The sequence below is a fragment of the Electrophorus electricus genome, chromosome 6 (assembly GCF_041902795.1).
Source record: "Electrophorus electricus isolate QZ-2024a chromosome 6, ASM4190279v1, whole genome shotgun sequence".
In the NCBI taxonomy this organism is placed as follows: Eukaryota; Metazoa; Chordata; class Actinopteri; order Gymnotiformes; family Gymnotidae; genus Electrophorus; species Electrophorus electricus.
Window position 1 is genome coordinate 24,414,556 of NC_137502.1, and position 12,500 is coordinate 24,427,055.

Consider the following 12,500-nt stretch of genomic DNA (forward strand, 5'->3'; position numbering starts at 1 on the left):
CTCTCTCTCTCTCTCTCTCTATCTCCCCCTCTCTCTCTATCTCTCTCTCTCTCTTCCTCCTTCTCTCTCTCTTTCTCTCTCTCTCTCTCTCTCTGTCTCTCTCTCTCTCTCTCTCTCTCTCTCTCTCTTTCTCTCACTCCCTCTCTCTCCATCTCTCTCTCTCCCCCCTCTCTCTTTCTCTCTCTCCGTCTCTCTCCCTCTCTCTCTCTTTCTCTCTCTCTCTCTCTCTCTTTCTCTCTCTCTCCCTCTCTCTCTCGCTCTCTCCCTCTCTTCCTCCCTCTCTCTCTCTCCCCCTCTCTCTCTGTCTCTCTCTCTCTTCCTCCCTTTCTCTCTCTCCCCCTCTCTCTGTCTCTCTCTCTCCCCCTCTCTCTCTGTCTCTCTCTCTTCCTCCCTCTCTTTCTCTCTCTCCCTCTCTTCCTCTCTCTCTCTCTCTCTCTCTCTCTCTCTCTCTCTCTCTCTCTCTCTCCCCCTCTCTCTCCCCCTCTCTCTCTGTCTCTCTCTCTTCCTCTCTCTCTCTCTCTCTCTCTCTCCCCCTCTCTCTCTCTCTCTCTCTCTCTCTCTCTCTCCCTCTCTCTCTCTCTCTCCCCCTCTCTCTAGGAGTGTTTGGCATGTTTTCCCGGCAGCCTCAGGACCTGGTGGTGGTTGCCGGCCAGCCTGTCACACTGCCATGCTCCATTCCTGGTTACCATGGCGTTGTGCTGTGGATCAAAGATGGCCTCGCTCTGGGTGTGGGAAGAGACCTGTCAGGTAAAGACCACCCACAATAAAAAATAAAATAAAAATAAAAACAAAAATACAAAGAAAAAAACAAGAAAATATTTTTTTTTACCCAGGAAGGAAGGAACATTTCTTTATGTGTTCTGTTCATTTGTTAATTTGGTAAGATAATAAAAGTGACCTTATTGCAGTCTGACCCGATGCGCTGCACCTCTGCTAATTAGGCCTGACTTGCTGCTTTTGCTTAGCTACATATTAAACAGCAACACTGAATTCTTTTGGCCTCTTTTTTTTTTGTTTAGTTTTTTTTGCTTCCTTCAAAGTGAACCTTGTAACTGTGGTCAGTTGTAATAAATAAATAATTAAAAAAAACTCATTAATGACCAGATATCCTGACTCTACTACAGGAAACCATTTTTAACCACTGGACACATTGTGAAGCATGTCTGTGCATTATGTGGTATCACCTTGACTGCATAAAGCTCATTTTCTGGGATTAAACCTCCATGGGCGGGTGTGTCCCGATATCGTCCCCCGTGCTCGTGGGTATGTAGTTACTGGAGCTGGGGGAATATGCAGCGGTGGAAAAAGTTGGAGTGCCGGGACCGTGCCGATGGGCGCCCCCTAACGAGAGGCCGCCCTGCGAGAGTCAGATTGCACCCTCTGGGCAGACAGGCAACACCGTGGCTTTGTGCCGGCCGATAGCGGGCAGGCCCCACCGAATGCCGGCGAGGGCTTTGGTTCGCACGCGTGTGGTCTTTTCCCGTTCATCTGTTTATTTATCTGGAAATGTTAGAAGCTGTTTCCGGGGACAAAAGGACGCTGTAATAGCCTCGCTCCAGGGACGTTGGCCGTGCACGGGGCCTCCTACGGAATGTCATGCCAGAGCTGCTCTTTTCAGACTCGCCGCGCGTGTCAACAAATAACCACTCGCTCTGATAAAAGGAGATGGCGCATTTACCGGCGGCTGCGGCAGGAAAGAGGCGCGCAGCCACACGTGCAAAACAAAGCGAACCATCCGAACAGCACAATAGCGCGCTGATATCGCCGGGCGACGGCGCTGAGTGGCACCGGCCCTGTCCGGGCGTGCCCCAAGGCTCACCACTGAGCGTGGGAGCTGTGATTAAACCCAGCTTTAATAAATCAGGAGACAAAAGCTGATGATCCCTATCGGTCCACCACGGTCCCTCGCGGACGGGCACAAGGCCGCCGCGGACTCGCGCCGTACACAAAGCATTGTGGGGGCTGTTTGCGCTGCCCTGAATGGGACGATGCAGGAGACGCAGAGCGTGTGGCTTCGTGGGGTGAGGGGAAGAAACACCACCTGGAGTCAATGATTTGGAGAGACCGTTTAATCCTCCCCAGTGACACTTCACGACACCAAAAGAAAGGACTCGGATCGTCGCAGAATCCGCTACCTTTGCGACACCAGAGAGAAGCAGACAGCGATCCCCGGAGCTGACCACGGAGCCGCTCCCGACTTCTCCCCTTGCCCTCCCCCCAAAAAAAAGCATCGACTCTGACCTCCACCAGCGGACGACGCCGTTATTGTGACATCCTGCGTCAGATCTCACCACAGCATCTTAACTGTCACGTAGCTGCAGCTAAATACAACACACATCCATGGGCACATCCCGGCCTGTCTCCTGGGTCCTCCATTCACAGGCGGTGAAGAGATACACGTGCCCATCTACCCAGCCATTCATCACCGGAGCCCTGCCTCCACTTCCATGCCCATCGATCGGTCGTAAAGTCTCATCCATTCCTGCCCTGATGGATCCATTACTCCTAATGGGGCTATTTTGCATTGTTTGTTTTCGGTGACGTATCTTGTCTTCGGGATTCATGGTGATCAATGGGGGACGTTGTTTTATTCGTCTGCCTGATCTGCGATACCCCTGGTGTTTCACACGCTTGGGAATTGACACACAACTCGTCTGCAACGGGATTCGTCGACGGGAGGTTCGTTCTGGGCGGAACAGCTGCCATGCAGATCGGGTCTGATCTCCGGCAGCCGCTGTGGTGGTTTCAGGTGGTACATGTGTAGGATTGAACCATGCTCAAACAAAGATAGGTGTTCTTTGACCTTTGTCTCTGAATAATTTTTGGTCATTTCTATGTCTAGGCAAAGAATTTGGGGTACTATTGATCAGTACTATAGGTCAGTACTATGGGTGAGTACTATTGGTCACTGCTCAAAACGTATCTTTCTGTAAATCCATTCTTCATTTCACTCGGAAGCTTCAGGTCTGGAGAGATTACTTCCCACAAGCCCTGTTGGGTCAGACCACAGTAGTCTGTGGTGGAACGAGGTCACACTTTTGTCTGCAAGACAAATGACTAGGCATTGTTATGCTCTATATATGCAAATGATATTGCAAACGTCCTTGAGTCCATAATGCGTTGGAATTACTTGCAGAATTAAATTACATATTCTTCCCTTAACCGATGAAGGACCTCAGGATTTGCAGGCAGGCATTAAGTGCTAATAGATGCTTCAGGAAATTCATCGATCTCCTGGCAGGAGAATAAACCACAATATCGAACAGAGTCAGTGGCCATTAATGTTATTTAGTGAGTTCCACTCACTTTGACTGACCATCAATACGCAGTAAAACTTGACTGATTTGACTTGTTAGCCACATCGGCTCATATTCACTGTTTATTTGAAAGAGTGTAGCTTTTCTTTGTCTGAAAGAGTGTAGCATTCCTTTGTCCGAAAGAGCGCGGTTTACTTTATGAGTGGACGGTGATAAACAGGTTTGTTCAATAGCTCTTAGCCCTTAGCTGCATAAGCCCTCAGCTACAATCAGAATAACATATGTAAAATTAATATATATTCATGTTCAGATCCTCTGTGATGAGGCTATGTGACCCATAGCTAACTGCTTTGTTTGGTTATTAAATGTTTGGATTTTTCTAAGTTCCTCAGCCATCGTCCCACTCATTGAAAGAGATTAAAAGCTATATGTGGGCAGATAAAACACGCTGCAGCGTAATTGTCTGCTCCTCTCCCTGGTGGGGGGTGGGGTTGGGGGGGTAATAGGGGTACTTCATGGGCTATTGAAAGTGAATGGGATCCAGTGAGGGAACAGGCTGTAATTGGCTTTTCGTGGCACACTGGCTCCAACAGACAGGCTCAAGGACCTAAAAGCCAATTATGCCCAAAACATGGCCTGTTTTTTTTTGGGTTTTTTTCCCATTCTTTTGAGCGCCATTGCCGCGGACGCCGGTGATCACTACGGAGACAGAGAGCTGGGGTCAGCAGGGCGGCGGGGGTGCTCGTAGGTACCGTCCGACCAGGTGACGTCAGCCTCTGGCTTGGTACATAAATGTTGGCTCAGGCAAAGGCAGTCGCGTAATTAGGTGCACAGTTCTGGATCATTGAGTCTTTGACCATGAGGTTGGGGCGGGTAGCGCCTCCTGCTGGGCATCGGTCGTGTCACTGGAAATGGGCTGGCAGCAGCATGACTCATATCGACGGACAGGACTGAATCAATACGCTGACTCCAGGCATTCGGTGGCAGGTTTCCAGGTGTGTGTCAGTGAAGAGTGGCACCAGAGGTGTTAATTCAGGCACATAAAGCCAAGGCATCGGATTGAATGGCCTGCCACTTGAAAACGAGGCGAGGTCGTCTGTGGTGTTTTGTTATCCAGTAATCAGTCAGGCATTCAAAAAGAGGCTCGCTCGCGTCTCGAGACATTGCTGAACAGCCAGTCTCGCCCGAATTCAGACACTGTCGATAATTAGGCAGAACGTATGCTCATGAGAGCAGAGGCTGCTACTCAAGAGCGTTACGCGATGTGCCATCAAGCGTTCCCCAGACAGACACTCCCCCACGCTCCTCATCTGCTCCCCACGAAAACCGCACGAGGCGCCTGTCAGTGAAGACGCGCATGAGAGAGGGAGAGCGACAGTGTGTGTGTGTGTGTGTGTGTGTGCGAGCAAAAGTGCGCATGTAAGCAGGAGAGAGTGGTCTTTCTTCAAAGTCCTAGAATATCTGGACGTTTTGACTGCGTGTGGGTAGCGTGGCGTGTTGATTATAACACAGGATCCTTGTCTGATTAGCAGCTGCTCGGCTCCCACACGTGAGACGTAAAAGCGGAGTTGGATTCTGGGATGACCAGCGGCGGCCATGGCATCCCAACACCCCTGTTGTAACGTGTGGAAATTCGGTGAAACTTGAATGTGGGAGGGGTGGTGTGAGAGGTGGTTTTTATTATGAAATATCTTTTAACACTTCAGTATTAAAAGTGCAGTTCATTTTATCATTGTACACAAGGGTCTGCATTCATAAAGAAATTCTTAGAATAAGAGTGCTGATGTGGGATCAGATTCCACTCTTATTTTTGATGACTTTAACAACAGAAACAGGTCTTACTCTGAAAAGCTTTGTGAATACAGACCAATATGTGTGTGTGTTGAGCAACATGTTCTCTGTTAAATAAATGAGCTTGTCACATTATGTCAGTTTGTTTAAACCTTTAGGGCTTTATATATAATGTAAGTGGCTGTTAAGTATTTAAGTAATAGCTGAGAAAATAATGGACAAATTCATTCCAAGCAAAGTAAGGAATTTAGTCATGGAAAATGTGTGCTAACCTGTATTGCCTGAGATATGAGTGGCCTAAATGATTCAAATAAAAGTGCAAAAGTGTCAGATCTGTGTAACAAGAATTTCTTACAACATTCAGCATCATTGGAACAGAAATTTATTTTTGGACTAAAACAAAATGCTACACAGAATGGAAAAAAAAACTGAATTAATCTGATTAAAATACACCTCGTTAAAATGTATTTCTTTATCTTTGGAAAATTTTCACTCTCGCATGCCCTTTTACTTTCTCACGTACACTTTTACTCTCTCACATGCATTTTCACTCTTTCTCACATGCACTTTCACTCTCTCTCACGTGCACGTTCACTCTCTCACACGTACACTTTCACTCTCTCTCGTGCACTTTCACTCTCTCTCACGTGCACTTTCACTCTCTTTCGTGCAATTTCACTCTTTCTCGCGGCCTCTCCCTGGTGCTTCCTTGCACAGCTGCTGTCTTATGTGACTGAGGGGTTTAAGGCATGGCCCTGAATGGTCTGCTCGGCGTGAAGCGCCCCATCTCCCTCTCAATGCATTATTAAACCAGCAAAATGGCCTTCCTCTGCATTGCTAAAATGCAAGTTCAATCTTCCCGGGATTGTGCTCACCAAGACACCATAACCGAGTCACAGAAGTCAGATCACCAGGGGTTTTATCTAAAGAAGGTCATGCCATGGGACCTTGCCTGTCCTCGTTTTCGTCACAGAACCCTCTACTCTAATCAAAAAAAGAAATATGTAGCACTGAGCAGTTCAACAGTAAACACACACAAGCATTCATGAAAATTTCACAGGCCAAACATTGACTACATGTCTGAAAGCTGGTACTTGTCTCAGTCTGTGGTCGGTTCTAAAGTGCTATGGTTGTTTCTTACTTCTGCAATGTTAAAGGACACACGCTGTAATTCACCATGACTCACTACAATTACAGTAAAATCATCATCAACACACACACACACACACACACACAGATTGTCCATAGAAATGCAAGACTGAGAAATTCATGACTGAGAAAGCACAGCTTCACTGTAAGTATGAATACTCCAAATATCAAACAACCAAAAATACTGTATCACCATACAGAAAAATGCAAGATTAAGGTTTGTCAATTTCTTTACTCTGCCTGATCTACCCTGTTTCACTCTCGCATGCCCTTTTACTTTCTCACGTACACTTTCACTCTCTCACATGAACATTTTCCCTGACATTGCAGTGTGGGAAAAATCTCTAGCCATGCCAGATCCGGCCCTGGCGGTCCGATTGCCCTACGTTTCTCAGTCATGACATGTAAAAGAGGCATTTGATCATAGGGACTTCGATCACATGCGTTCCATATGCCGGCAGAAAACAGTCCCTCAGTGGGATTGAGGAAATGGGAATATGGAGGTAGAAATTTAATAGACATGTGTGGATGAGCCCCTCACAGCAGATATGTGATGGAATGGAGGATTGTCCAATATGATCACCCAGCGTTGGCCACTGACCAGTAGCAGCATTGATGGGTTTCGAATTTGATTTGCAGGCAGCAGTGAAACACTTGAGAGTCATGTCCGATTTGAGAGCATGTTTGGGGATTCGGTGATTAGCAGCTGAAGCCAGGGCGTTGTGGTTCGCTTGTTCAGACACGCTGGTGTGGTACCAAATGATCACTGTGTCTACTGTTGTGAAAAAAAGTCCATTAGGAGGCCGATGTGCAAACAACGAGAAGACACTTACTGTTTTGCAAAAATGTTTGCTGTTTGGCTCATGTATTTGGAACTGACAACACGCACTGATTGTTTAGCAGTCTAGTACCCGTAATCAAATAAGAAAATAAATAAAATGTAGTCGTCTTGTAATACCTATAAATAATAAAACAAACTCATCTTGTAATGCAATTAATTGTTCTTAATTTTTAAGCCTTTGCATTGCTTTATCAATCTTACAATGATCAGTAGAGATTGAGAGACAGATCCAGGCTGTAGTTTTACTGTAGTCCAGCTCCCAGTGAACATGAACCAGGTCTTCGGGGTACTGAGGGTTTGGTTCAGGTGTGTTGGGTGCTGGGATACCACAGATCTGTGCACTGTCTGGACAGGGCCCCTGAGGACTGGGCTCTGGGGAGCCCTGATGACGAGTCCCTGTCAACAACTCGTGATTGCTATCAGGCTGCTGCCGTTAATTTGCTCGGTAATAGTCCATGCTCCGAGCCGGGGTTAACGGCCATTGTTAGCTTGCGCAGAACATTAAAGCACATGTAAGGTAAAGTCATCCCTGGTCCTCCATTTATGGTCATTTTAAAGTAGTCATTTTAAAGGCGCAAGCGTCCGTTTGTCACCTGATTGGATGTGTTGTGTCCCGTTCTCCAGGCTATCCCCGCTACACGGTGGTTGGGGACCACAGCTCTGGGGAGCACCACCTGAGGATCCAGAGGGTGGAGCTGATGGACGACGCCGTCTTCGAGTGCCAGGCCATCCAGGCAGCCATGAGGTCGCGGCCCGCTCGCCTGACGGTGCTGGGTGAGCCGTGACCTCTGCCCCCACGCCGCCTTCCTGCCCACGCAGGCCCGAAATCTTAGGCATAGTTTCACGTAACAGCGCTCACGCAGTTATCGTTGAGTCTAAGCTGCGTAGCACACACGACCCATGAATCACACGCTCCCACGTCAGGATTATTGGACCTTCTCCTTTCGAGTAAACAATGTCTGGATGATTTTACCATTGTGGCGGTGTGTGTGTTACTGCTCCTGGTCCATTTGGCTCTGTGATTCAGCAGAATAAAACAACTGCTTGGTTACAATCTGTTCTCCCGTGTGAAACAGGAGGGCTGGCACATGGTGCCCACAGACTGGGTCGCGTCACCACCTGAAAACCCACACAGCCCTGCAGACTCTTACGCATGTGTCACTGTAAAACCTCTTTTCTCATCCAAATGCCTACAGAGAATATTAGTTTTACTGAAGCACTTTAAATTAAGCAAAACAGAAGTTATAAGTTATATTTGGGATAAAATTAGATCCAAAATTAGACTCCGGTTATGAGGCCACTGGAAAGAGAATAATGTCCAATATGAAAAATAGATTTTTCACTGACCAGATTCCCCTGATGGTGCCGTGAGTTCTCAGTTTTAATTTCCTGCTGCAAATCCTGCCATCTTCATTATTAAACCGGAGAGGTCATTGGATCTTAATTAAACTTTATTGGGTTATTATTCAGCATTGCTGTTTCTGCGCTACTGGGCAGCCGTCGTGGTTATCTGTGTTCTGGCTCGAATCAACCACCTGGTGGGCTTATCTGCAGCTCGAAGAGACCACACGCACGCGCACACGCATACACACGCACACACACACACACACACACACGCACACGCACACACGCACGCATGGAAGGTGGGAGGGGAATGTGTGAGAGAGAAAGAAAGTCAGAGAGAGAGAGAAAAACAGAGAAAGAGAGAGAGAGAGATTATTGATCTTCTTTAATGAAAAGTGAAACTAATGATGTATGTGTGTGTGTGTTTGTGTGTGTGTGTGTGGGGGGGGGGGGGGGTTCAGAGGACAAATTGCGATCCCTGATCACTCCACTGCTCCGTCTCGCAAATGGGTATGAATGAGTAATTATAGACACTATCCCGGTAGGCCCTGCTGCTCTCGTACAGCCCTCTCACCCTGAACAAGCCTCGCACCCCCCAGACACACACCCCACCCTGCGCCACAGCGCGGTGAGACTAATGAGTTGGTGAGCAGTGATACACACACAGTTTCTTTTTCCCTCTCGTGCTCGTCCTTGCTCATGATTAATTGGGACCTGATAATGCTTTTCTTCAGCAGCTCCCTCAGGCTGAGGCTAGTTAGTCTAATAAACCACCATCGCTATTAAGTGCTTCATGCACTGCGGGGCTCGTCCGAAAAAAGCCTAAACCCACTTGGTCTCCGTCCCTCATGAGTGTAGTGAGTCACCAAAGGCTAATGATGTACCATTAATTACATTTCATTTATTTTCATAATAATAATAATTATTATTAGTAGTAGTAGAAGTAGCTCTGGTAGTATTTTGTATTTTTTCAGCTCAACACAGTTACCTGCACATTGGCTCTACTTGCGGTAGCTACGCTCTGATATTTCCACCGACAGCCTGTGGCATTCATGTGTGACCGTCTCTCATAACCTGCACACTAATATATGCGTGCCCAGGATCACAGCCGTCTCCGGGCTGCCTGTTACCATGACGGCGGGCGGGCGGGCCCGCGCCGGTGGCGCATCTCCTCTCCGGCGCATCGCTCCTGACAGCCAGAGGAACGTCTCCGCTCGCCCTGGGGATCTCCACCGTCAGTCACACACCAGCCGCGGATCCTGCCAGACTCTGCGGTTGGCCATCTCCCACAGTAACGTGACTGCTTCCGTCTGCGGATCTGACGTTCGTACCTCCGAGTCGGAGGGCGGAACCGAGAGCAGCCACGGATTTTAAAAACCCGTAAAACTTTTTTTTTTTTTTTTTTTTTTTTTTTTTTTTTTTTTTTTACTTTGCTCGCTGAGACGTTATGCCCGCACAGTTCTCGCCAACTTCTCACCATCTCAAACTTTACTAAAACAGTGTTGTTTGGGATGATTCAGTAGGAGCCCAATGAGAAAGTAAAAATCCAATTTTAAAATCAGGACTTTGTAAGTAAAATAATAATAATAATAATATGATGAATAGAGAGTTTTTATATTGCTTTTGTGACCTGTGGTGGAAGGTTGACAGGAGTTCTCTCTGAGCTGTCCAGAGTGTTACACTCTGCAGCCGTACGCTCAAACTCCCCCTTCTTTAACCTCTCAGTCTGCGGATATGTGGATATGTAAAAACAGCACCCTGGCAGGGCGACCTGCGCACTCTACGCTGTATTCCAGCCCAGGGCTGGGATCCAGCCGGCCCTCTGGAGCCTCCCACTTGGCTTCGTTTGCAATGAAAGCAGGCACGCCGGGGCTCTCGGCCAGCACCTCCCGCCGTGCCCCTGAGGCTAATTACACATCGTTCTCCGACACAGCCTCGGCGGCACAACTCCAGGCCTGGCCGCGCTGGGACAGGCGGCCGACCGAGGGCAGGTAGCCGGAGTCAAACGGCGGAGAATCTAGCTCTGCTCCTGTGGTTTTGTCTTCCCACACCCCAGTAATGGTCTCGCCGGAGGGACGGGGGTGGGGATGGGGGTTGAGAGACATTGCTGCAGGCTGAGGTTGTGAAGATTAAACCACTATTGATTTCAGCGAGCTGACATTTGTAAAGCTCTTAACAATTTGTCCCCATGCTGCTCTTACCATGAACCCCTTTCACTAGTTTAATTTGTTTTTGCATATTAAACCCCCCCCTGCCCCCACCCAATCAATTTCTCTCATTTGAACCACCTTATTAATGCGCCGCCGTCCCTTTGCTCTGATTGGTGACTCTGATGCACTCAGAGACGAGAGACGACATAAAATTCACGCCGACCAACGCCAGCAGCTGTAATACGTCCCCGAGTCTTCGCGAGCAATTTAACTTCCGAAATTGCCCATTAGGAAATATTTGCCTTGTTAGAGATTAACTCCAAACAAAACATGGCTGTTAAATCCACCGATCCTGTTTTCATTTGCCGGTGAGAAATTATTAATTAGAGTGGCGTAAGTGTGGGGATGTCAATTGTCCTTGTGGGTAGCCTAGTGAGAAACGTGGTATCCTTGTGGAACGCATCCCACTGGACTCTTCCTCCATCAATTGATAAACGTTTTCAAGGCATGAAGATAATTAACTTTTAATTGCAAACTGAGAGAAAGAGAGATAGAGAGAGAGAGAGAGAGAATCACAGTTACGGTCCTCCTTCTGATCAGACGCCGAGTGAGAGGTTTGTTACGGAGAACAAAGAACTGTAATCAAACTAGACTGTTTGCCCTAAAATGCACAAGGATTGTTTTTCTTGAAGTTTTCTTGGCTTCTACAAAGTCAGTAAACATTCGGAGCTCATTTTGCTTGACATGCTAAAGTGCTGCAGAAAGCCATAATGAAGCTTTGCCATTCGTCTCCCACACAAATGTTGTGCAATTGAATAGAATCAGTGAACCTTGTTGATTCTATATTCATTTTTTTATTATTGCATTCTCTATCACCATCTCTCTTTCTCTCTCTCTTTCTCTCTCTCTGTCACACTTCATTTCTCTCTCTCTCTCTCTCTCTCTCTCTCTCTCTCTGTGTCTCCATCTCTTTCTTTCCCCATCACACCCTGAAAACTATCTGGTTGACAGTAAACCGCAGTGTCTCTGGTGCCCTTTGATCATGTGATTTATACAACTGCTTATGACGCATGTCTGCTACAATTGCGCATTTACCCGTCTCATCACCAAAATCGCACGTGAAGACGACGCTTGAGTGAGGTCATGCTCCGTGTACTGTGAATCAGCTTCTGCCAGGTGCTGCATCAACGGACAATTAGTTTCACTGAGAGTCCCTTGCTGTCATGCTCTCTGGGGCGTGACCCGAGCTGTATCCGCCCACACCCAGCCGGATTCCGATTGGCAGAGGCTGTCACCGTGCAGATGTTTGGCAGAGGTGTCGCCGTGCGGCTCATGGTTTGAGGTCGGCCTAATGAAGTGACACGGCCAGCAGTCCGGAAAGACGGGCCACTCGGCTTGACTACCATCTCCTTTCTGTTCTGCGGTGGGCGGCACTTTCATGCGCGTGCAAGCCTTTGCTTCATTTCGGCGCTGTCGGCTGTCGCCATCGAGCACTGTTCCAGCCTTGCACAGATCAGCCAATCACGAGGGGTGAATTTTTCTGTTCATCCCGTGAAGCTTTTCCAAGGTCCATGGCTCCCTCCCCTTTCTCAGCAACTGTCCAATCGGGTGAACCCTCCACAGCTCCACGCGTCTTCTCTTTCCTGGCCATGTACCTGACAGTGTTCTTGCCGTTCTGTGACACTGCAGGTTTTATTCATGAGGTGGGTAAATCAATTGCTTCCTGTTCAATTACTCTTGATTTCCCCGGTTCGGCCTCCAATCTCACGTTCTTTATGTCAAATCAGTGCAAATAGGCCTGACAATCTGGTGGGCATCTCTCATGAACTGAACTGAAAAAAAAAAAACCCTCTTTTAATCAGTCATCAGAGAGACAGAGAGGGAGAGCAAAAGACAGAGGAAAATGGCAGAAAAACATGCAAGAGAAAGAAAAATGGTGAAAAAGAGAGAGAGAGAGAGAGAGAGAGC

The 12,500-nt window shown here is 47.7% G+C and overlaps 1 protein-coding gene across 5 annotated transcripts in view; it reads left to right on the top strand.

The window, feature by feature from the left end:
- kirrel3b (kirre like nephrin family adhesion molecule 3b) overlaps positions 1–12,500 on the top strand; it is a 153,953-nt gene that overhangs the window by 96,057 nt on the left and 45,396 nt on the right. For all 5 annotated transcript variants that reach the window (XM_081716062.1, XM_081716060.1, XM_081716063.1 and 2 more), the window contains 2 exons: positions 598–747; positions 7,663–7,812. In XM_081716062.1, the coding sequence (XP_081572188.1) occupies positions 609–747; positions 7,663–7,812 (289 nt within the window). In that variant the 5' untranslated portion in view covers positions 598–608. The remainder of the gene's footprint in view (positions 1–597; positions 748–7,662; positions 7,813–12,500) is intronic.